Source organism: Lolium perenne, chromosome 4 (assembly GCF_019359855.2).
Source record: "Lolium perenne isolate Kyuss_39 chromosome 4, Kyuss_2.0, whole genome shotgun sequence".
Lineage (NCBI taxonomy): Eukaryota > Viridiplantae > Streptophyta > Magnoliopsida > Poales > Poaceae > Lolium > Lolium perenne.
In genome coordinates this window covers 250,702,892-250,728,170 of record NC_067247.2, presented here as the reverse complement: position 1 = coordinate 250,728,170, position 25,279 = coordinate 250,702,892, and the positions used below count along the sequence as shown (strand labels likewise).

Genomic DNA, 25,279 nt, shown 5'->3' with positions numbered 1-25,279 from the left:
CCTTTATTTTTGGTTGGCCGATCGTTGTTTTCTTTGAGTGGGTCAGCCATCCTATGCGGCGGGTGCAACGACTTCTTGTCCCCCAAGGCCTCGGAGCGCGGAACAGTTTTTAGGCTGCGCCGGACACAAATCAAGTTTGGGGGCTGCTCTTTTTTGTCCGACGCCCGCATAATCTTTGGGGAAGCATCTCCAATGTGAAGCCTTGTACAAGGTCTTACAAACTTTTTCCACAAATCAAGACAATTCAATTAGTTTGTTTAATCATAAGGAGTAGTACTCTCTCCATCCCTATAAAAGTTGCTTAATTTTATCAAGATACGGAAGTATATTGATATATTTTAATTATAGAAACATCTATATCTAGGAAAAAAGATGAGCAACTTTTTTAGACAGAGGGAGTACTATATTATTATACGTAATCAAATGTGGAAGGTCTCACCTAAAAAAATACTGTAATACTCTTAACTTGTATCAAAAAATTAAGAAATAAATAGAAACGGAATGGCAATGGATCCGGAAAAAGGCAGAAACGCATCCGCAACGCCGCGCGCGCGCGCGACGACCCACCGATTTTGATTCCCGTCCTCTCAGCCTTGAAACGTGTCACCGCGTCGCCACGTTGCACCCCACGTGGGACCCAGCCCCGTCTTCCCGTCCCCACGCAGCGCAGCTCACCAAACACAAACCAGGTTCCTCCTCTTCCGTTTCTTCTTTTTTTTCTCTCTTCCATTCCTACTCTAGCTTCTGTAGCTAGCTCCACCCCTCTCTGCCTTTCTCTCTCTAGCTCCAGTCCGTAGCTCGCTCGCTCGCTAGATTCTGCATGGGCGCTGCTGCTGCTGCTCTGCTGCTTCGGGATCGCCGCCCCTCCTCCTCCACCCCGCATCCGCTCGTCGTCATCGTGTGACTGATTCTTGGCCCGATCCATGGTGATGGCCAGCGCCGGCGTCAACAACATGCCCGCCGGCCCCAGCGCCGGCGCCGAGGGGTCAGACCCGGCCGCCGAATGCCGCCTGCGCAGGCGCCGACGCCTCGCCCTGCTCCGCCACGTCACCAGCACCTCCGCCGGCTCCGACGAGAGCGCCGCCGTCGCCGCCGCAGCGGGGAGCGAGGAGAAGGTGCAGACCACGACGCCCACCTCGGAATCCTCCGAGGAGGAACCTGAGGGTGCCTCTGCCGCCGCCGCCGCCGCCGCCATCAACGTCGCTTCTGCAACGACGTCGCTTCCTTCCGATGCCGGGACGGCAGCCGCGGTGTGGCCCGTGGCGTTCGGCTCCGTTGCGCTAGCGGGGCGGCTGCGGGAGATGGAGGACACGGTGTCGCTGCACCCGAGCTTCTGCGTCTGGGCCGACGGCTCGCCCATGCACTTCTTCGCCGTCTTCGACGGCCACGGCGGCCCGCACGTACGTCACCCCTCCCGTCACCGCATCGCCTCACCTCGTTTTGAGCAGTATTCTATGAACGAAATTGCCGAAAATATATCTGCTTCGTACAATATCTCCGCCCAGTTTAATCCGCAGTTCCATACTAGTATTCGTAGTATATTTGCAGCATAGTCTTGCGGTAGTAGAGTGTAGCAACTTTGAATCGAGTGATTGGTTTGTGAAAGAAGAAAAAAGCTGTCGAGATCGTACCACACCACATTCCAATCGCTCTGGTCTTCCACCTGGCCACATTCCAGCACCTTCCACCCCAACTCCACGTCGACACGTTTCCATTCCCTTTATAATTACCTAATGCATTTCCTGTCTACACAAACGCATGCAGGTGGCGGCGCTGTGCCGGGAGCAGATGCACTCCATCCTGGCGACGGAGCTCGCCGCTGCGGCCGCCGCCCAGGGTCACGGGGACGAGGAGGGGTCGTGGCGGGCGGCGCTCTCGCGGAGCTTCGCGCGCGTGGACGCGCTGGCGCCGGAGTCGTGCGCGTGCGGGCGGGCGGCGGCGGGGTGCGCGTGCCCGCTCTCGTCGGGGCAGCGGGGCGCCATCGTGGGGTCGACGGCCGTGGTGGCGCTCCTGGTGCGCGACCGCCTCGTCGTCGCCAACTGCGGCGACTCGCGGGCCGTGCTCTGCCGGGGCGCGCACGCCGTGCCGCTCTCCGAAGACCAGAAGGTACACACACATAGTATGACATATGCTCCTTCCTGCCACGTCCGTACGTGCTACTCCTGTGTACAGTATAAGGGCAGGTCTAGCGGGCGCACGGCCGCTCGTTGGTAGTCTCTGGCTAACCCCCCAAGGAAAAGGATTCCCCCGATTCTCACAGATAGCCCACACCTCACCGCCGCGCATCCATGGCATGCCCCGACGTCCTCCCGACCCCCTGCGGGCAAGCCACCCCGTCGACCCGCCGTGAGCGAGCCGCCCTCCCATGCTCCTCCTGGAAGGCGTAGCCGCCACGGTCCACCTCGTGCGCGCCGCGTTCGCTTTCTCCTCCTCGCGCGGGGAGCTACCACCATACCTGGCGCACGCAGCCGCCGGCGTCTTCACCAGCTCGATCTCTGGACTCGAGGTCCCCCACCCACGGCGTGAAGTCACACCGGGCCTCGGCCGGGAGCAGCAGCCTCGAGGGTAGCAGCACAAGGTGCGGAACGGCGCGCGTCTCGTGATGGGGAATTGGGGGAGAGAGATCGACGGGGCTGCGACGGCTACCATCAGCGGCAGAGGATCCAGATGCAACTTAGCGAGCATAATATGCAATTTGAATGCATATGTGCGCAACTTGACAGCGTCAGTTTGTTGCTAAAAATCTCACAATAGTTGCTTAAAAATGCAAGAGGCCCGTTGTTTGCATAAAAATGCCGACAATGCAAGAGGCCCGTTGTTTCAAAGTTGCTTCGTCGAGTTTTAAAGTTGTTTTATCGAACCCAAAGTTGCTCCGTCGAGTTTTAAAGTTGCTTTGTCGGGCCCAAAATTGCTTTGTCGGACCCAAAGTTGTTGTTCGTGCATTGAAAACACCTTCACAATAGGAGTGCAACTTTACAACTAGCGATAGGCACTTCACATTGACTAAAAGCAACTTGACAACGACTAAAACAACTTGATAACACTAACGACTAGTAGTGCATCGAAAACAACTACACATGTAGCTACAGGTCATCGGCCTCGTCCATGATCCGATTTAGAAGGTTTGGTTTACTGTGGCTGCCTCCATGCCCCTCAAACGCGGCCGTCGCTTTGGCGCGAGTCACCAAAATTCTTTGGCGCGGGGCACATAAGGAGCTGTGTAGGGATTGCTCATTGGTGAAGAAAGAGGCATGAGAAGAAACAAAGACAGAGAAAAAAAAAAGGAAAAATACTCGGGTGTGAGAATTGCACCATTGGACATCAAAGTTGCTTTATCGCGTACCAGGTTCTGTGTTGGCACAAAAGTTGCTTTGTCATGAACCAAAGTTGCTCAGCTGAGCATCAAAATTGATTCGATGGACACCAAAATTGGGCCATCATGTACCAAAGTTGCGTCGTCGGGCACCAAAATTGCTTTGTCGGGTGCCAAAGTTGCTCTGCATAGTTCAAAAATTACATCGTCTGATGGCGCGAATTACGCAAGGGGCATAGTGGAGAGGTTGGCCAGATCTATTCCTCATTTTTTCTGATATGGATTACTTGTTAGGAAAGAAAGGGACGGGAGAACAAAATAAGGACAAAGGACAAGAGGGAAAAAACTATTGGTTCGTGCCCATGATTTGTCGGCTACAAAGTTGTGCACCAGAACTGCACCGTCGGGCACCAAAGTTGCAATGTTGCGCACCATAGTTGGTCTATTGGCACCAAAATTGCTCCACCGGCACAAAATTTGCTCCACCAAGAAGCAACTTTGATGCGCGAAGAATAAACTAGATTCAGAACAGCGGAAGCAACTTCGCAACAAAATATAGGAAATTTCATAACAACAGTAGATAACTTTAGAATAACTAAAAGCAATTTAGCAACCGTTGGGAAGGAAGAAACAACTTTGGTGCCCCAAGAAACGACTTTGATTTTCATGAAGTAAATTTGGCAACAAAAAAGTAACTTTGGTGCAGGACGAAGCAACTTTGATCCCAAGGAAGCAAATTTCAGACAGATTATCTCAACACATAGTAATTGCTCGATTATCTCATTTTTTTCATCAATAACTCTGAGTGTCATCCTTGGCCAAGTCATCATCTGGTAAGTAACTTGATAACATTGGTAGACAACTTTGTACCACCTGACACCAAAGTTGGGCCGTCGGACATCAAACTTCCTCTTTTACGCAGTGAAGTTGCGTCTTCGGGCACCAAAGTTGCGCCGTCAGATATCAAACTTGCAACGTCTAACACCAAATTTGCTCTTTTAGGCACCAAAGTTGCGCCGTTTGATATCAAAGTTGCGGCATCACACAATAAATTTGCTCTTTTCGACATCAAAATTGCGCTTTTGAGCACCAAAGTTGTGTCGTCCGGCATCAAAAATATGTAGCTAGCAGTTGATTTGTCGAGCACCAAAATTACGTTATGACTTATGAGGCACTAAAATTCCATTTCTGCATTGGAGCTAGGCATAAAATTCACTTTCTGCTTTGGAGCTTGCCCACTATGGAGCAGTAAGCTACAGCCTGGATCTCGCGAGATCTAGTCTCGCATCTAAGCCAGGAACCAACAAACTGAAGCGATGCATAAACTGAACAGGGATTCTGTAGCTTTAGGAGTGAAACTCATCGGCAAAATTCAGTCAACCAGCCTGCATCCCTTGAAGCGAGAGGCCGGCGGCGCGATTCAAAGAATGTACATAGAGGGGATTCTGTTGGAGCGAGAGGTCGGGGTAGGTGCAGGTGGCGCGCTGAGTTGGTCAGCCGGCGCAGGCAGCCAAGGCGCCGGTCCGCCGGTGAAGGGAACCGGGTGGTGTGTTGGGGAGCTGGCGCGGGGCGTGTTGTAAGAGCCCCCTGCCGGCGCATGGACCGAGTGCAGCACGCTTGGGTGGTCCGCCGGCGAAGGGAGTCGGGGGTGGTGAGGCGAGCCTGAAACTGGCGATAATTAAACGGTGGCGGAGTGCGATGTCGCCGCTCGCCGGAGCAGCATGACGACGCGGGAGCACCAAAAATCGAAGGAGACCGGGGGAGAAGCAGCGCCGAAGGAGAACGGTGGAGGGTTTGGCGGCGGCGGGAGACATGCGCTGGTGGGGGAAGATGGATGGTTAATTAGGCGGCGAGCATTCGTGGCAGAAGGTTGCCGAAGGGATACGGAGAGAAGTTTGCTGCTACGCGCGTGTGCTCGACTCGTCCAACGAGAGATACTTCCCGCGCTGGCTCAGCTCGTTTTGTCGTATAGCGTGTATGCTCAGGACGTTCATCTAGCACGCGCCCGCTCGGAAGAATTCGGGACAGTATAATGTACGAGCGTGTACATGTCTGGCTTTGATGAGTAAGTTTGACCCCTGGTCGATGGATACCGAGAGTCTGGTGGAGTTGACTGTACGTTGACCCCACGGAATGAGGTGTCGGCCCTCGGGAAGGGAAGCTTGTGGCCGTGGTTGGTCGCCGGGGAAAAGGAAGACGCGCGCGCGTCGCACTCCATGGAATTTCACCTTGCTTGCTGCCCGCCGACGTGTACGGTGTACCGCTGTGCTATACGACAAGTCAACAACTACTACTACCATGGAATAAAGGAATTGTTGCCGAAGAATAAGCTACAGATAAGTAAAATAAGTATGCAGGTAGCAGGCACTGAGCAAGAGCAGAGAGCTAGAAATACTGAGACGAGCACGAGTATTAAAGCAGGCCATGCAGTGGCGTTCGTGCCGTAAATAACCCTAAACTCGACGGGCATCTCAGATTGACCGGTCGCTGTCGTGCAGCCTGTCGCCGGCGCGGCGCCACGTGGTGGGTTGCTGGGCGAGCGAGATTCGTGGACGAGCGGGTCGCTTTCGAGGGTGGATGTAGGTGGACACGTGGTGGATCCGGTACGGCCACGTGGGGACACGGCACTGGCCGGCGGCGGGGTGCGGGATTCAAAGCACAGAACCTCCCGGGCCCACAACACGGTGGGGCCCGCTGAGGTGGGTGTTGTGGTGGGCAGCGGCGCCACCTGTGATCACCTCCCGAGGAGAGAGAGAGAGAGAGCTATAGAATTTGTATGGTTTAGATTAGACTTTTGGAGAGAGACTTTGGCCACAGATATGCATGGGCAATTGGGCATGGCGCGCGCTCGCTCTCTCTTGCTTCTTTTCTACTCTGATGGGAGTGCAGGTCCCACCTACGCAGATCGAGAACTAGGGCTTTATTTACTAGTGATGAAAAAGGTTTTACTACTTACTAGTGCTGCTGCTCTTCCTTTGCTTTGATTTGCTTCTTCTAACCTTGCTTCATATTCTAAACTACGATCACTTCATGAATTACTTAGCAGTAGTGCGCTAGTGTACACTACCACTCACTCTCAGCTATCTGCAAAGTGATGTTGACCGCACAGTGGCGGAGATAGAGAACTATTGACCGTGGCGCCAAAGCAACCAAGACATATTTTTTAGGGGTACCACTTATATGCTGAAAAATTGTTATTTCATAAAGAAAATAAAAATTACCCGGTATCATGTGCATCATGCAAGTTGCACTTGCATCCGCCGACCGCAAAGATTTATTTTTTTTGTGTTCATGGTGTACTAGTTTTCTCGTTCGTTAATTAATACTTGGGAATAAATATTTTTCTCCTTCCAATAATTAATTATCCAAATGTGCAGCCGGACCGACCAGATGAGAGGGCAAGGATCGAGGCGATGGGCGGTCGGGTCATGTTCATCAACGGGGCACGCGTCAGAGGGATCCTCGCCATGTCCCGTGCACTAGGTATGTATTTACATCCCTTGTGTCTTCTTGCCAATATGCATTTATTTTTCAGCATTACTCGTGCGTCTTGATTTAATTTGCAATGGGAGATCATTTTTGTGTTTATGCATGGAGAATGTGATAAGAGTAAACTATGTGTGTAAGAGCCGGTAATTACGTGCCAGAGCGACTAGTCTAACCTTCTCATGAAACAAATAATCCCTTTCCAAATTTTCATCCGGTTCTAACCCTTTTTTTGTTGTTACCGCCACACCCTCTAACGGTAGGGTTGAACTAGCTACGGCCGAAGCTGTCAGCGGTATCACAACCACCGCCAAATACCATGAAGGTACTAAGGCGATACCGTCAAAGCACTTGGCGGTAGCCCATTCAACCCTACCGCTAGAGAGTGTGTGGCTGGTGGTACCAAAAAGGCAGTATGAGTAAATTTTTCGAGAGAGGTCATTTTTTGTTGGAGTTTCTAAGAAAGTTCTGATTTGTCAATATGGCCTCAGTTGCACTAACCTTGCAAGTTTTACTTGAAAGTTGATGATCTTTGTCTCATGTGTTTCACCTCACGCTAAACCAAGGTTTTTTTTCTCGATAGGCACAAAATATCGGTGGGTACTGGTATTCCGGTATTTCGGAAATACCGGCCGAGATTTGTCAAACCAACTCACTATTTTGTTCAAAATTTATATAAAAATTTAACCAGACTATTTAAATACCGGAGAATTTCGTTAGGTATTTCTTTTTCTCGGTGGTAACCGGTAAAAACGGTTTTCGCCGAAATCTCGGAAATTCGGCCGAGAAAAAAAACGTTGCGCTAAACTAGAGCTCCTTTCTCAAGTAATGTCATAAGGCAGACGGATTTGTAGTTTGTTGTTACGCAGGTGTTTTGTTCCCACCAACTTCCGGTGAGTACAAGCAAACACGTGTTCCAAAATGAAATACTCCCTCCGTTTTACAAAAAGGATATCTTAACTTTGTCTAAAATTGCATTTATTTACACACTAAAACACGTCTATATACACGCAAATTTAGAAAAATATGAGACATCCTTTTATGAACGGAGGGAATACTATAAAAAAAAGGTGTGATTTGATTTTTCTGAACATCACATCTTCTTAAAGAATGATAATAACTGATTCCTTTGCATCTTGCACCCTGTATGCCAACTACGAAAATGCTGGCTGATAGAAAATGTACTTCTTCTGCCTCCTAATATAAAATGCTCTTATTTTATTGGCTATAATATCTTCTTATATCATAGAACCACGGGAGTACTAAGGGCTTCTTTGGGTCACATGATTACGAAACTCTGGAATAGTTAAAACACATGAAATTTGATAGGATTGAAAACAACAGGAATAGTTATTTGGATGGAACACAGGAAAAACATAGCAAAAGGTTCTCGGTCCTACGCGAATGAGTGTATAAAAAGGTTAGTGGATCTTGAAATTCCTATGAGACTAATGTGTAGAAAGGCAATCCATAAGATTTTTGCAGGTGTTATTTCTTTGATCCATTTGAAATCTTTCAATCCAAAGGCGCCTAACTAAGACAGCTTCTTCTTACTTTTGCACGTACTAAAATAATGTCCTGTATGTTTCGTGTCAGCAAGCTTACAAATACGACAATGACATGGTTCGGTGAAATTTACTTGATGAAAATGTTTACATCAAGTAAGTTTCTTTCAGCGATGTCGTGGATAAATACAATAGATGCACGGCGTTCGGTGAAATTAAGTTTTGTCTACACTTTCGTTACATGGGGAGTTGCATGTCCATTCGTGCCAACTTTGTGTTTTTCGATAAAGGGAATATATTAATATCGAGAGATACCAATTACACCCAGCCTCTGCAACAACGCACCACCCTAATGGCACTACGGATGCACACAGCCAAAAAAAGGAAAAGAAAACTAAGAAACAAAAGTCCCGCTACAGTATCACCGATCTAACAACAGCAATACAACCACCACCATGACAACACCTGAATTGCAGACTCTCCTAAAAACGACGCCTCCAAGAAGGGAACAGTGCTCCAACACCGTCGTCGCCCGATCAAAGATCTTAGGTTTTCACCCTGAAGATAGTCCCCACTCTCAAAACAATGCCTCCACTAAAGTCACCGCCAAGACAACCAAGTTAAAGGCCAGACCTTGGGTTTTCACCCTGAAAGGTAGGACTCTGCGCTTCACATGTATTGTCGCCCCCACTTTCATACCGCTGCTGTGAAGCCCGGACACCAAGCAAGCCCCTCAACAGCGCGGAGACTTGAACCTCCCTTAGCTAGTCCTCCCCTCCGGCCTTCATGAAATTCTCTTCTTCCGACTTTCATCATGGATCCATAGTCACTTGATGTCAACACAGAAAAAGAGCTTCGCGCCGCTCCCTCCAGAACCAAACGGTCGGAATAAACGCATGGGTGCGCACGACCGAATACCTCCGATCCAGCAAACTCCAGGCAAAGCACTGTTACATTCGCCGGCGGAGCCTTCCGGAACTCAACCCTCCAGCCAGATCACGAGTCCAGGCCTCCGGTAGGTCCTCCTCTTCACGCAAGAGAGGCCCTAGGACCGCCGCCTTTATTCAGGCCGGACCCCCACGTCGGCGACCATCCTGGGCTGGCCAACCCAACCCTCCACCGGCGACACCGTCGCCGGCTTCCATGCACATCCGTCTCACCGCCGGATGGCGATGATAGATCAAAAATCCACCACCACCAACCGCAGGCCGACCCTCTCCGGCGAAGAAGAGGCCACCTCCTCCGTCAAACCCAAGGCTGCTGCCCCGGGCGCCCTCGTGTCGCGGAAGATGCCCGAGATCGCCTCCACGCACCAACGAGAGGCGAGGGTGGATGGCATGGCGCAGACCGAGGGTCTGGCCGCCGCCCACCACCAACCCCTGCCGGAGTACTGCGGGAAGCCGACGAGAAGAGGGAGACCGCACGCCGCCCATCCCACCCGCGCTGACCGGTCCGCCAGGGGACAGCCGACGGGAGGAGGGCCGCCGCCGCCGTCGCCCGTCCCACGCGCGTCTTCTCCGCCAAATCGAGGAGGTGGGGATCCGGCCGCCGATCTCCACGCGGCGACGAGGAAGGGCCCCCGCCGCCGCCACGCCCCGAGGGACTTTGCCCCCGGCGGCGCTACCGGCGGCGGCGGCGGCGGAGGGCAGGGTGCGGGAGGGTTAGGGTTGGGAGCGGCTGGGTTGGGGGCGGCTGGGTTGGGGGTAGTGGCTCCTGCCAACTTTGTGTGTATTAGATTATGGATAGCAGAGGATGGAACGAATAAGACCATCTTCTAATCACCCTCTGGTGCATGCTAATTACTTGGCAGTTGCTGAGTAGCTAGCTAACCAGTCACATCACTGGCTTGACAAGCTGCGCCATGCCAATTGGCTGAATTATCAACAAAGTTAATCACTGTGGGTCTGTGGAGTATATCTTCCTTTGCCGCCCTACCCACTCAATGTTAAAACTCTCAGGTGCATGGATAGAGTTGTTTCAGTTAGTTACATTATCTGACATGAAAAAGAACAAACATCAAGTAGACACGAAAGCCACACATGTTCATCGCCGATTCATCAAACTGACTAGTTTCGTTTGTAGCAACCATACTAAAATATGTGGGATAGGTAACTTTATTAGACTAGCAATGTTATGTTCTGCACTATGCTGAGTTACCTATGGTGATGTTACAATATTCCAATTTGTGCCACGTTGTAGCTTGAGCAAGTAGCCATAGAGACAGCGTCAAACAGATTTATTACAAAAAAAATTATCCGTAACTACATTGAGATCAGGACAGAAGCATAGCACTTCTCCTTATTTTATGTATAGTCACCCTTTTGAGGTTAGTACATACTTAATGTTGCTATTTCAATGTTTATTATTTGTTACTTCTTCTGGCCCAAATTAATTGGCGTAGCTCAAGAGAGCAGTTGTAGTAGACATAGTATATGACTGCGCAAATTAATTTGCGCCGGAGAGAATAGTATTTTTTCAAAGTAGTGAGTGTAAATCGAACACAGATTTTGTGCTCCGAGCTCCAGTGCTCCTGGTTAGTTCAAAAAATTCAAAATCATATCTATGAGTCTTAAAAAAAATTGAAAGAAAAATTCGGATGTAGTTCATGAATTATCCCACAAACGTGTAAAATATCAATTCCAAATACTTTGTATTCTGAGCTGTCAAAAAATAACAAAAATGTAGATCTGTAGAAGTATGTTTCAAATCCCCAAATTTTATCAGATTTGTTATTTTTGTGTAGCCCAGAATACAAATAATTTCAAGTCATGAGTTTACATGCTTGTGGGATACAACACTAACTATGTGCAGAATTATTTTCAGATTTTTTCAAAACTTTTAAACCATGATTTTAAATTTATTTGAACGACGAGAGCACTGGTGCTCAGGAGCAAATGATACTTTCCGGTGTAAATCTGGATATGTAAATATTTGTTTGTAGGTAGGTGTTATTGTTTCCTATATGTTTTTGGTACTTCCATATTGGAAACGGCTTCTTTGACAAGCAAAGGGCCCGTCCTAGAGTCAGCCCCTTTCTGGTCTCAAAAAAAAAAAAAAAAAAGAGTCAGCCCCTTTCTTGTGTCCGTTGGTGCTTCTTCCTCTGCAACGCCTCTCTCTTCCTCCCCCTCTCACCCCCTCCCCCCTCCCTCTCTCTCAAGAAGGGATTGCCACGCGTTCGTTGTTGATGATGGGACCAACTGTATGCCAGTTCTCAGGATTTTTCTCCCCAAAGCCAAGCTTCGCGAGTCACCACCTTCAACAACGACAAGATGCATCCGCGCGTCGACATTACCTGATCATGTTTCTTGTGATTCCACCAGACCGTGCATACTCATTATAAAAGCCACCGCTACCATCATCACTTGACTGGCTAATGACACCTCGCTAGCCTGATACCATATTGGCGGAGATATTAGAATCCGGGAAGTCACATAACCTCGCCCTGCTATGCTATACCTTTGGTGCAACAACAACACACATGATTTGACTCTTCCACAAGAGATACCGTGCATCAGGCATGCATGAGACGTTATGCATAGTGTTGAAGTGTATATGTGAATTGCCTAGCTTTTTTCACCAATTTGGACTTCTAGTTGCGTTGGCTAGTGCATGAAGTTTGACATGGTATTAGAGCCTTAGGTACATCTTGAGTCTATTCACTTGTTGACTCCTTGCATCACACATAGAGGGGGTGCTGAAGTGTATATGTGGATTTCCTAGCCCTTTTCACCATACTTATGGTTGCATTGGCTAGTGCATGAAGTTTGACACGTACCACTTTCCAGCAACATGCATGACTTGACGCCTCCACGAGATACGTTGTGTGTAGCACCTGTCGAGCTGAATTGAACCTGATCTTGAGGTGGAGGGGGGGGGGGGGGGGTTCCGTACTATCGCTAGACTTAGAAGCTTTGTGGTCCAATAAGAGAGACATTCATACCGCCATTGAGCTCAACAACACGGAATCGAAGGTCATCAACATCTCTATATCCGACCGCCGCGTCGTTGACATGACCACGGTGGACGCCGCCATATTCCCAAAATCATATGCCGCCATCGGATCAGGACGATTGCCATCGCACCACGCTGACCATACAACTATGATGCTCAGTCACCTCCACTGGGACGCAACATCGAGTAGGACTTTGATTGGGTATTTTTCAGGTTGGGTCGGGCAAAAAAAACCTGAGGCTGAAAGTCTAGGCCCGAGCCCGACCCAACTGTCGGGCCGAGAATTTAGGCCCGAGCCCGGCCCGAAGCCCAAAAAGGCTCAAGCGGCCCGGCCGATCTTTAATAAAATGTGTATTTCGTCAGTCCGAGGCCCGGCCCATACCGACCGTCGAGCCAAGAATTCAGGCCAGTGGCCTGATGTGCAAACTTGGCCTGGCCTAACCCAAGATTTTCGGGCCGGGCTGGGCTGCCCATGCCTAGTTTACCTTAGACAAAGACCGAGACCTAGATCTCATCACCAGACCATGCAATCTCTCCTCGAGAGGAATGGAAGAATCCCTCTGCCGCCACACTAAGAAAGCTTGTCAATGGAAAGGGAAGGAGGGATTGGAGAAGAGGTGTTGGTAAATGTGGCTAGGGTTACACATGAGAGATGAGATGAAGTGCTCATCTCCCGTTCATTATAACCACTCATGATGGCTTTACTAATCTTTCTTTTCATAATACTTTGACATGAGGCTTGTTTGAACCTGAATTTCTTCGTTCGGTGTGCTCTGCTTAACATCATCGATGAAGCTATTTTTTAGAAGGTGGTAGGGTGAGAAGGGTTTCGGCCCATGGGAAAGCAAGAACATGAATGCATGTGTTCACGGATTTTGAATGAGTTGGATGGATGGACGAGGGTTCCTATGAGACAGGAGGGAGACAAAACATGACAAAGAGGAGGATAAAGGAGATGGGGCCGTCTATGGAAGCATCCAAAGCCTAGGAACCAGACGTGCCGAATAAGGAAAGACCCATCTAAGGAGCCGATATAGACATAGTAATTGTAACCGATCCAAATTGGACTGTGAGGCCTAGCCTCCTATATAAAGTCTAGGAGGAGCCAGCGGAAGGACATCGAATCATTGTTGTAAACCCTAGCTTTGTTCACCATTAGTATACTGTCGGATCGCCTTGTTTTTAATAATCCTACGAGTTCACCAACGCACCTCTTTCCCCAAAACCCTAAGTCCATTTCCATGGAGATTGCCGAGGTGAACCCTCGGCAGGGGGTGCCCCTCTTGACGGGGAGATAGGGCAGGGGTGGGGGGTGAAGGAACAAGATGTCGCCTAGAGGGGGTTGAATAGGCGTTTTAAAAACAATAATGGATTTGGCTTGCAAGAATTCGGAATTAAAGTAACGCTTATTTTACATGCACAAAACCTAAATAAATTAGGCTCAACTAAGTGTACCAACAACTTAAAGCTAAGAAAGATAGCACCATATAAATACTTCAAGCTCTATAGCTTCCACAATGAAATAAACTCAGGTATAGAGATAACCGAGGCACACGTAGATGAAGATCTATCTGCGTTCCCTTACACGCCGTAAGGTAGGTCACGTTGGAGGGATGCAGGTTACCACGAAGGTCCCCTGAATGCCATGAAGGCTCACCTTCTTCTTCAAGCCCTCACGAACACTAGGGCCTTTTGCTTATGGCAAGCTTTTCCTCCACTCTGGAGATGACAAGCTCAACAACCACTTTACAAACTCCATGAAGGAGAAGCCTGTGGCTCTTCACAATCTTTCACAAAGAGTTCAACCGCCAAGCCAATTAGAAGGTCACCCTCCAAAAGTAACAAGCTCATGGCCACTCGAATGAATAGTAAAAAGAATGGTGGAGGTGAACCAATGAATCTAAGATCTAGATCCCCTCAATTAGATGAGGAAATGATTGGTGGAGATTGCAGATCTAGATCTCCTCTTTCAAAGCCCTCAAAAGGATGCAAGAATTATATGACAGATGGGAGAGGAAGCGATATTTTTAAGTTCAACAATGGTGGGAGAAAGAAGCTCAAGAACCCTACGAAACATTCGGGAAGAAGGCCCCTTCTATAGGGATGCCCAAATATAACCGTTTGGCCGCTTAGGTCATTTCCCACTTTCATGGGCCATTTCTGGTCAAACCGGTCCTCGGACCGGCCCTAGAACCGACCGCTCTTTTTTACAAAAAAAACCCACCCTTCGGTTTTCGTTCGGTCCTCAGGTCAGTCGGACAACCATGGAACCGGCGGAAAACCGTCCTTACAAGAAAGCGATATCTTTTGCATCTGGACTATGATTTTAGCAAACTTGGGCTTTTTAAAAATCTAAGAACAAGCTCCTATCTAATAGAGACTATAGGACCCAAGAAGGAGCAAGATATTAATACCAAAAGTGGAGAGATGTGAAACCTCCAAAAACGAAGAACCGATAAAACCTCTATCCTCGAAAACGAAATAGACATCAAATCATGTCTTCATGTTCATACGGATTCCATTTTAATAAACTTAGGCTTGTTGGGAAGCTAGCTTAACTAAATCATGTCTTCATATGCCCATAGACATCAAATGAACAAGAAGCTTCAAGCATTTGATCTTCTTGAGATGATTATCTTGAACTTGCCCTTCCAACCTTGTTGACGATCACCACTTGATGTCATCTTCTCATGGTCTATATAAAATCTTACTTTTGATCCATGCCTATGCAAAGATATCTAACCCTTATAAACAACAAAAAGACACATATATAATGGTTCAGTTCATAAAGCATAATTGACAAAGCTTACCATACCCCAAGATCCCATGTGTACATTCTTTATGCTTCATCTGTTGATCAACTTGAATCCAATCTTCATGGTCAACCTTGTGTCTTTTCATGCTCTATTGCAATATCTCGAGGTACATAAAGAACTCTTCATTTGATTGCATGCTCTAAATCTTGGTCAACCATAGCTCAACTAATGAATGTATTATGACATCAAATTAGAGCCATGTCTTGAATTCTTCTCTTGAAATAAAACTCTCAAGATCTTGATCATCCATGGCTTAACACATAATCTAGAGCATGGCTTATTTGAGTTCCACACAAGAAATCCATCTTAATTTTGATCGTACCATATTTATCTCTTCAAATCAATAATATTGATGCCAACACACAAGATATATCTTTAACTTCATGGCATCGATACTTGAATCTAACACATGGTCTTAAAGCAATAGCTATAGAATATCCATTCATATAAATCTCAATGAAAACATTAGTCCATAGAGATAGTCATTAATTACCAATACCACACATAGGGGCAATATAACCTTACACGCGCATCAAAATGAGTGTGCGGAGTGGATTGGAAGGAAATGTCGAGGGTGGCAAGTTTACTTTCTAAAATCACTTACCACGTGGTACCGCTTACTATCTTTTGGTGCACATTATTTTGGAGGGATTACCATAACTATATGGGGATAGTTTCCCATAAAGGAATGTCTACTTGTCTAGTGAGACGATGGAAATGAGGAAACGACATCGTGCAAAATGTTGCTAGACTTATTTTTAGAACTACCGGCGAAGTTAGCCATATGGAGGCAATACGGAGGTATCCTATCTCGTACACCTAATGATGGAAGGACAAGCTAAAAGGACGACAACCTTCGATTCGATTGAAGGATTCTTCAAGGGCATTGGGCTTCGTCGGAGAAACTTCATGGGCAATCTAATTGCTATATGCTGCATCGATCAGAGGACCAGAAGCATGCGACTATGGGTGGTCGGTAGTGGAATATCTTGACTATGGGGTAATTTGGTTAAGTAATACTATCGTCATTGGTTAATCGTTGATGCAGTAGCTGAGATCAGCTATGTAATCTTTTTTCAGAACTTCGTGTCGGTAGACATGATGTGTATGGCTTATGTAAACTTGTAAAGTGGAATGCATTTGTTCGATGCAGAGGTAGGAATGCAATAACCCTAAGTAGAGGAGAGGTTATTATCAGTGTCAAATACTACTCATGGGAGGGACGAAGTGAGACATTGTCTATATCCTAGAGCATATTTCAGCTTAGTGGTTAGTTGTCACTCTATAGTTTGGATGCCCATGACGATAGTATTACTTAACCAAATTACCCCATATAATGACTTTGATATTCTTGGAACTTTGAAAGTATTTCCCTAATAGTACGTACCACGGTACCAGGTACAAATAAAGTAGTGATTCTAAATCTGCGATGGATTCAAAAACCCTGCCGGGTTCATGTGCCATTATGTCCATGCATATCTTGCTAAACCGTAAACTCAAACTTGAATTCTTCCTCCCATGCTAAGTTAGTATTTTTAGCCCGGTTATCCTTTTCGTCCCATGTTATTGAGTATTGGCAATGACAAGGACTACAACGACAAGTCATCTTCACAGCCGGTTAGAGTGAGGGAACGATGCCGCCAAAGCAACACGTGCCCCGTTGGCTATGCCGTATGGTTCAATGAGTGGTAGGAATGTCCATATGGTGCAATAAGCATTTGTAGTGAAAAAACACTCCGCTCCACTCAGAAATAGATGACTTTTTGATATTGAAATGGTATCTAATATGTATCTTTGACTATTACTTTTGGTACAAATACGTTAGTAGAAAATTGTATTATGAGAATATTTTTCATGATCTAACCAACCTAAATATTGCCGCTTTCTAGGGAGTCATGTGTATATACAAAAGGAGGGAGTATAATTTGAAGTAATGAATGGGTTTATACTTCCTAATTGAGCTCAAAGGGTATTTCTTAAGAGAAAATCATCTGACTATATCTTTCCATATTTGGTTTAGTCTTTGGTTTTCCTATGCGTATAAGCCATCTGATATTTTTCTCGGCGGCAAAATAAGGAGCAGTCAGATATTTCTAGATATATTTTCCCAATCAGCTACTGAATGGCTGTAGCATTTCTGTTTCTTTGTGTCCAAAATCACTAGTTAATGTCAGGGAAATTTTAGGAATGCAATATTAATCATTTAATTTATGACGAGATTGGAAAATCATCAAACAAGAATCAATGATTTTGCAGGCTGCTAATCCAGATGTTTTCACTTTTCAAATTATGTAGTCCTGTAAAATTATGGTTCAATATCTGGATTTATGCTTGGTGTTCCATCTAAATTCGGTATTTTCTTCATTTCTTTTGGTTTCATACCCCAGAGCTTAGGCACACTGAGGTTAGCTAGATTTAACTGCACACTAATCTGCTTACCATTTCACGCCAAATAGTAAGTTATGTACTTGATACTGAAAACAAGTTACAACAGCCCTGTCTTTGTGAAATATAAGTCATGCCATACCTGGATGTACCAAAGGGTATCAAATATTTGTAAATTCATAAGCATGCTTCCATATGTTCATCTTATATTTTACACAATGAAGCAACTTGAACAGTCATTGTTTCGTAGCAGAGCTATTCACTAGGACTAGGTTCTACTTACTCTGTAGCAGCCAGGATACGGATAGGAAAACTCATGATAATTGGTAGCATGCGGTGAATCGGTATATCTGATCCAATTCTGGATGGAACTATTTAGTTTAGCGTGCTACTGCCTCTTGCACCTCTCTAGTTGGCAGTTACGGATTCTTCCATTTTCCCCATTTACATCGGTTACGTGCAACAAGCACAACCAAGCCACCTTTGTTGAAGATATTAGTTGCAGCAAGTCGTTACCCTTGGTATGTCTGAAGATCCTATTTGTAAGACACTGAATATTATTTAGTCTGACAAGTATACGTATGAAGATAATGTAATGTTTCCAGGTCCTACTTATCTGACAGCTCTAATTTCCAGACAAAAATATTTCATTTTGCTGATATTTTCTGCCTTTTATTTCCTCTGACTTCCCTGAAAGTCCCATTGTAAATAATCTTGCTTCCATCTAATGGAATGGCAAAGCGCTTGCCTTTTACCCTAAAAAAGATACATATTTCATTTGGTTAACCAATAACGTGGATCCTTTCCACGTACTGATGCATTGCCATGTTCGTCATATGGATATTTCATATATTCCCTAAGAAACAAATGATAGTTCATAAATGTTTGTAGGACCTAGGGCATGGTTAAAAAATGTTGGAAGAGAAGGAAATCAAATGATACTTGCTTTGTTTCAATCGATATGTCAGAGCTGTTTATCTGAATAATTTTATAAGAGAAGGAGAACACACATACCTGATGTGGTCCTTTCAAAGAAACAAAATCGCATAAATTTTAGTTCTTATTTTTTGAAAAGTTCCTTCATATCTACAAGAAGTTCATTTCTCTTTAGGATATAGTTTTATTCTGACACTTGTATAAGGTTTATTTCTATGTAGTACTATATATTATAATTATAATTCTTACACTTAAGAAGTCGTTTGGTATCCATCATTTGGGCATGGAATCCTGGAACTCATTTTGGAATTCTATAGGTGGGCTGTTTGGTTGCCATAGAATTGGGCCGTCATTTCATTTAGGAAATCCAGCAAAATGACGCCATGGGTAAACACGATTCGGAGCTGAGACCTGTCATTCACGTTTTTATATGGAAGCCATTTACAAATTCAATATTGAATTCTGCTGTCATTTGCAATTCCTGTGGCAACCAAACAAGTGTCCATTTCTAAAATTACAATGTAAATGAAATGAACACATGTATTCATTTCAAAATGCTACAAATGAAGCCTGGCTTCCAAACGACTTCTTAAAGTATTAGATCTCATTTGGCATTTAACTATACTTGCAGGGCACAAGCTCCTGAAGCCTGAAGTCATATGTGAGCCGGAGATCACCATAACCACAAGGTCGGACGATGACGAGTGCCTGATCCTTGCGAGCGACGGGCTGTGGGATGTGATCTCCAATAAGGTGGCCTGCGACGTCGCGCGGCAATGCCTGGAAGACGGAAGCCCGACAAGAGCGCGCACAGCTGAGAGCGGCGAAGCCGGTCCCAGCAGCAGCGGCGCACCAGTAGCGCAACAGCCAGAGCCTCGCTGCTACCGTGCAGCTGCTCTCCTTGCGAGGCTCGCCCTCGGAAGGGAGAGCTCTGATAACATCAGCGTGGTTGTGATCGATCTGAAAGCGAGGGGTTAGGCATATGATATAAGATCAGCTTAGACTTTGCAGACAAAAAATCAGCTTAAACTCTGAGATTTTCTTTGTTCTTTAGATATTTAGCTCCTGGTTCTTCAGTGGCTGGTTGGTTATATTCGGCGAAGAGTCCGATAAACAAATTAGTAAGTAGAGTGGATGAAACATTGCCATGGATAGAGAAAAAGAGAGGGAAAGTGATAGTTTATAAATGGATGCATGATTGCAAATGTACAAAATATGATGCTGACATTTATGTTCAATACGGTTCCCATTTTTCTCATGGTGGTTCTGGCATTTTGCACTCTCTCTGGTTAGGCCTATGCATTAATAATTGATGTTTCCAAGCTGTACTTGTCAAAATCCTTGACCCAGATTGCAGAATCACAAATTTCTTGGTTTGGAAAAAGTTGAGATGCAGGTCAGAGAGCAATGCTTTCCAAGAGCATTGGGTGTTGGATTGCATGGATGCAGGGCGGCTCACATGACCATGTTCACTCACATCTAATCCAAGTCCTGAACTGAAACTCCAACTTCTCACTTGGTACGTCCGAAGTTCAGAAGTTATCATTTCTTGGAGCTACTTCAAAGTTTTCCAGTAATTCTTTGTGGATTCAGAGCTTAGAATCTTACATATACAAGTTTTCGGTAATTGTCTGTGGGCCTGGTCACCTTCTTGGAGGTGTCGTCATGGCCTTGCCCGTGCTTCCCCATCTTGAGCACCGAGGAAAATCCTAGATCCATCTCCGGATTGGGCAGCGGTGGCGTCGTTCCATCTTTGGAGGCGGTGCTTAGATTTTCGTGGTACCCTCGGTGCATCAGTTGGAGCCGGTGTGGCTGCCGCTCAGAGCGTGGGCTCTCGGGGGTGTAGTGTACAACGTTGCGGACAATTCTTGGCCGGCACCTCCCCCCGTTTGGTTTGGTCCTGCCATTCACTTGCGGGTGGGCGATGCCTTGACTTGTGCCAATCTGGATTTGGAGTCGGTCTTTCAGTGTGTTGCCTCCTCGCCATTCTTGGTAGGAGACCGTGCAAGGCAAGTTCTTGTCTTTCGGTGGTTGTGGGTTGCGTTTTAATCCGAGTGGTGTTATATTTATGTCAGGTAGCCTTAATTAACGTTGCACCGGCCATCTTGGATTCTTCTTCTATGAAATGTGATACACCTGTCACGGTATTCTCTAGAAAAAAGAGTTTTCGAAGAAAAAAAATTCAAAACATTTGTACATGTATATGTGGGATTATACAACAACTATGCAAACAACAATGTATTCGTTCCTGAACTGCACAAGGAAAACGGTGTTCAAAATGAAAGAAAGTTGCACAATGAAAACTGAATGTGTTGTTCTGCAATGGTTAAATTTTAAATGTACTATTTTCTCTTGGATCACCATATTTATCCTTTTCAACGTACTCTTTGCGCCACCCAAATCACAAGAACTTTGGTGGAATTTTGACGAAGTTCTATGGATTGTCCACCAGTCGAGTTGCCCAGATGCCAATCATAAGACTCGCATATACATGGCCGCTCCTTTTTCTTAATTCTTGGTGAAATATTAAAGAGAGCACGTTGAACTCATTAATCTGGTAAGGAAGTGAAATTGTACACTGTTATTGTCGTCATAGGTTACAATTATGTGGTACTCCTCACATTAAATAAGAAACTCAGGCTACTAACTTCCGACTCGAACACTACATATAACATATCCACACCTATTACAACTTAGAGTTCTAACATAATCCAACGCGTACACAATATTTGACGGAAACTCAACATATACTTCATTGTTTCATATTACTTGTCGTTGATGTAGTGTAACTTTGTACTAAATGACCGACAACTAATATGTAGACCTAATGTGACATGTTTGTTTTTTGACGTTATTTGTGTTAGCATATCCACTGTTGAAAGCGCTATTAATTTAACGTTGGTTCTTTAGCCTTTTTATCTAAAAAAAAGTAAGATCTTCTAGATTTTTTTTATAACTTACACCTCTTTATTCATTTGAAATAAGTGTCACATCTGAAAGCAAAAGAGGTATGATCACACCATGAGGTTCATCTATCTAAACATTTTGGATTGAACCTTTTGCTAACATGGCTAACTCATGAGCTACACAATTTTTTTAGATAAAAAGCATGGATATGCCCGACTTTAAATTAATAAAGCCCTTAGGTTCAAACAGAGTTAAACATGTGTTAAGGCATACAACTTAGCCAAAAGAAACTAACACACCCAACCTGGGGTCGGCTTCCCCACAACAGCGGAGGTAAACCACTATTGTAGTAGATTAGATTACGCGCTTGTGCTTGGGGTTCTTAGTCTCGCGGCTGCGTAAAGCTTCCTCAGCTCGCTTGACAACCACCTGAGACTCTCCCTGTCGCTTGATCTTTCCTTAACGATCCAGAGTTATCAAGGTAGTTTTAAAGATGATATTAGCAGGGTGTTTAATAAACTTTTTCTCAATGGTTAGCTGATTATGAACATTCCGAAGAGCCCATGACTGCGCAAATAATAACACCCAAAGTAATTTGCACGCGCGCCTAGTGAAACTGGAGAGAATGGCATGAAACTGAGAGAAGTTTGTCAGGCACCAGTTACAGCCTAGGAGTTGGCGAACCACACTCCAAGTAAATTTAGCTAGCGAATAGGAAAATAAGATGTGCCCAGCATCCTTAGGGGCATCACACTCGCACGTCGTTGGGCCATGTCTAATAGCGATCTGCTGGCTGGAAGGAAGTCTATCCAGGATTAATTGCCAAGCAAAACTTTTGATTTTGAGAGGCACCTTAGCGTCCCAAACGTCCTTGTGGTATGCAACCGATTCCCTTGCGACAACTTAGCATACATGAACTGAACAGAGTATGTGTCTAAAGCGTTAAGGTGCTAGGTCACCTTGTCCTTGACGGGCCCCTGACAAAGCCCTCAAGGCAACTGAAAGTTCAGAGAGGGTAAACCTAGAGGAGGGTGAATAGGTTTCTACAAATTTTAATTCTTTCTTGCAATGTTAGACTTTGCGCAATATAAAGATGAGCCTAATGCAAACTAGGTGAAGCACCCTATATGATGATACAAGTAACTCGAGCGCGAAGACTCTCACAGGCGATAACCGATAGCACGCGGAGACGAAGGTTTATTCTCATGTTCTCTTCCTTTGCAAGAAGGTACGTCACGTTTGGAGAGGTGTGGGTCCCACGAAGGATTCCCAACGCCACGAAGGCTCACCTTCTTCTTCGGAGCCTATCCCACGAAGGAATAGCTCACTCACTTGTGGTAGACTTTGAGGAAGCCTCCAAACCTTCACAATCTTGTCAGGAGCAAATCCACAACCCGGATGCTTCCAGACCACTCTTGCCCACCTAGGGTTTTCAAGGAACCCTAAAGAGCAAGTATCACGATGAATACAAGGGGGAACAAAATTTGGCTCGGTGAAACTATAGATCAAGGCCTCCTATATCTTTTCCCCGGAGGGATTCGAGTTTGGGTGGAGGAGGAGGGAGATCTGAGGATTTTGGTGTTTCTATCAATGGAGTATGAGAGAGAGCTCAAGAACAGTTTGTAGTGTAGTGCCTAAGTTTTCTGAGCTAGGTGAAGAGGTATTTATATGGACCCAGGAATTCCAGCCATTGCAACTTGTCCAGCTCAGCAAAACCGTCAAGGAGGTCGGTCAACCGGGCCTGGGTCCGGGCCATCCGGTCCAGGGGCCGGTCAGACCGGGCCACAGGCCAGACCATCCGGTCCAAACCGGACCTGGCGCGGGGTCGTGACCGGGGTGGATCGGGGACATACAGAACATGGCCTCGGTTGTCACCGGAGCAGGAGCCGGTCCGCACCGGGGAGGCCGGTCCACAGGTCGCGCGTGGACGGGCGTGAGGCCGGTCTGGCCGGTCCAAACCGGACCGAACACCGGGCCATGACTGGGGCGGATCGGAGACATACAGAACATGTCCCCGGTTGTCACCGGAGCAGGAGCCGGTCCGCGCCGGGGAGGCCGGTCCACAGGCTAGCCAGAGGCTGAACAACGAGTCTTCCTTTTTGTCGAAGTGGGGGGTCTCGCTTTACTTTCTTGTTCCATTGATACACGCCGTGTATGTGTCCCATTGATACAAATGTGACACCACGCCGTGTATGTGTCCCGCTGCCCTGCAGCCGATATAATCCGAGAGAGTGCTTCCCCAATAAAGTAGAACATAAGAGGGGAGAGCGAATCCCCTTGCCGCACCCCTCGTTTATTCCGGAAGAACGGTCCGACAACCCCGTTGACGGAAATCACAGTCTAGTCTCCCAATACCAGCTGTGTAATACGATGAATATAACCTTCGTCAAAACCTTTGCAACGAAGAACTTCAGCAAGGAAATTCCAGTTCACATGATCACACGTCTTCTCAAAGTCGAGTTTAAGTAGGATCCATCCTAACTTTTTAACTTGCAGCTCATGGACGATTTCAATCAAGGTCAGCGGCCCCTCAAGGATGTTTCTCCCTCTGATGAATGCCGTCTGGTTATGGCTGATGATCTTGTGGGAAACTGGGTCAAGCTGGGAGGCCAAAGCCTTGAAAACTATCTTGAAGACCACATTAATCAAAGCAATAGGACGGAGAGAGACCAAGTCCGCCCCCGGTACTTTATTAGGAATATAAGGGAAGGATTTCAAAATTGAGTCTGGAAATGTCGATGCATCCCGGTACAATTCATCTCGCGAAGACTGTATTCAAACTGTATTTTCATAAATGTTGTCTAGAAGTGATAGCAGTCATCAAATATTGCCGCTGCCATGCGATTGAGCTCCATCTAACATTGTGGTCACCACCTCTAAACAGTCAGATGTGACAATCACACGATTGCACCCCGTAGTTTGAGCTAGCATGAGGGCATGTACAATGGGGGCAGCACCTACCTACTACCCTAGATTTCCATGTAAGCAAAGGAAAAAATGGGAGGTAAAAATCAACCACAACATTTCAAGATATCACATGCAATGGTCCTCACAATGTGACTCAAACTACTTTTTCTCCACCTTTTTTCTACACCACCGGCTCATCCCCTCTCATCTCTCTCCCCACTCCCTCACACTTTTCCAACTTTAGCATTGAGGAGGTGGGATCTCATGCAAGAGACCACTTTAATCTGCATGTGCTGATTAGAACCATCCAAACCTACATGGTGTCAACACCCGGATTTTTAAGTCCAGATGCCTATTATGTCATTCCTCGCAATCCCAGGAATATTGTTTTTGCGAGACATAATAGATTGATATCACAACACATCATTTATTACAACACATAATCGTCTTACAAATAAACGATCACATGATCCAGTCTCATTACAATAATAGAAGTTCTATTGATCCATTACATAACACATAGCGGAAGCGAAATAGCGTAATAGTAGTCCATCTATTCCATAGGCAACTGTTGGCGTCAGGAGTGATCCTAGTTGTCGTAGACGTCCTGCTGTCCTTCCTCCGGGTTCTGGTACTCGTCTTCATAGTCTGGCCATTTGAATAGCCAGGGACACAGCCATGAGTACTTTAACGTACTCGCAAACTAATACTAGGGTAAACACTATCAACTATAGAAAAAGGGTTCTAAGCTCTAGTTTCATTTTCATAAAGCCAGTTTTATTTCATAAACACTTTAATAATCGAAAATCTTCATTTGCTCAACTAACTCAAGTGGGAACATTAGTGTCATTCCCACAACTCAGTTGTGATTCAAAGTCAAAGTCACCTTTCAATTCAAAATCACAAGTCACCATTCATATTTTTAGAAAATTTCTGATGACGGAACAGTATGGCCTTTCCAACTGTCCATAACCGCGGACGTGGCTATTCGAATAGGTTTAACTCTGCAGAGGTTGTACACTTGTGCCACAACAATTGCAATAGTTCGTCAGGGGTAACTGGCCCTGATTTAT

The 25,279-nt window shown here is 46.1% G+C and overlaps 1 protein-coding gene across 1 annotated transcript; it reads left to right on the top strand.

Moving 5' to 3' along the window:
* The first annotated feature begins 714 nt into the window (after positions 1-714).
* On the top strand, positions 715-19,650 carry LOC127332294 (probable protein phosphatase 2C 37). The gene is made up of 4 exons (XM_051358559.2): positions 715-1,400; positions 1,765-2,106; positions 6,691-6,796; positions 19,024-19,650. Exons 1-4 carry the CDS (start codon positions 924-926, stop codon positions 19,368-19,370), a joined length of 1,272 nt encoding a protein of 423 aa, XP_051214519.1. The 5' UTR covers positions 715-923; the 3' UTR covers positions 19,371-19,650.
* Positions 19,651-25,279: the final 5,629 nt, after the last annotated feature.

Coding starts and splice junctions, on each gene's coding strand:
- LOC127332294 (XM_051358559.2), top strand. CDS start 924: ATGGTGATGGCCAGCGCCGGCGTCAACAACATGCCCGCCGGCCCCAGC. Junction 1,401..1,764: donor ACGGCCACGGCGGCCCGCAC/GTACGTCACCCC, acceptor AAACGCATGCAG/GTGGCGGCGCTGTGCCGGGA. Junction 6,797..19,023: donor CGCCATGTCCCGTGCACTAG/GTATGTATTTAC, acceptor CTATACTTGCAG/GGCACAAGCTCCTGAAGCCT.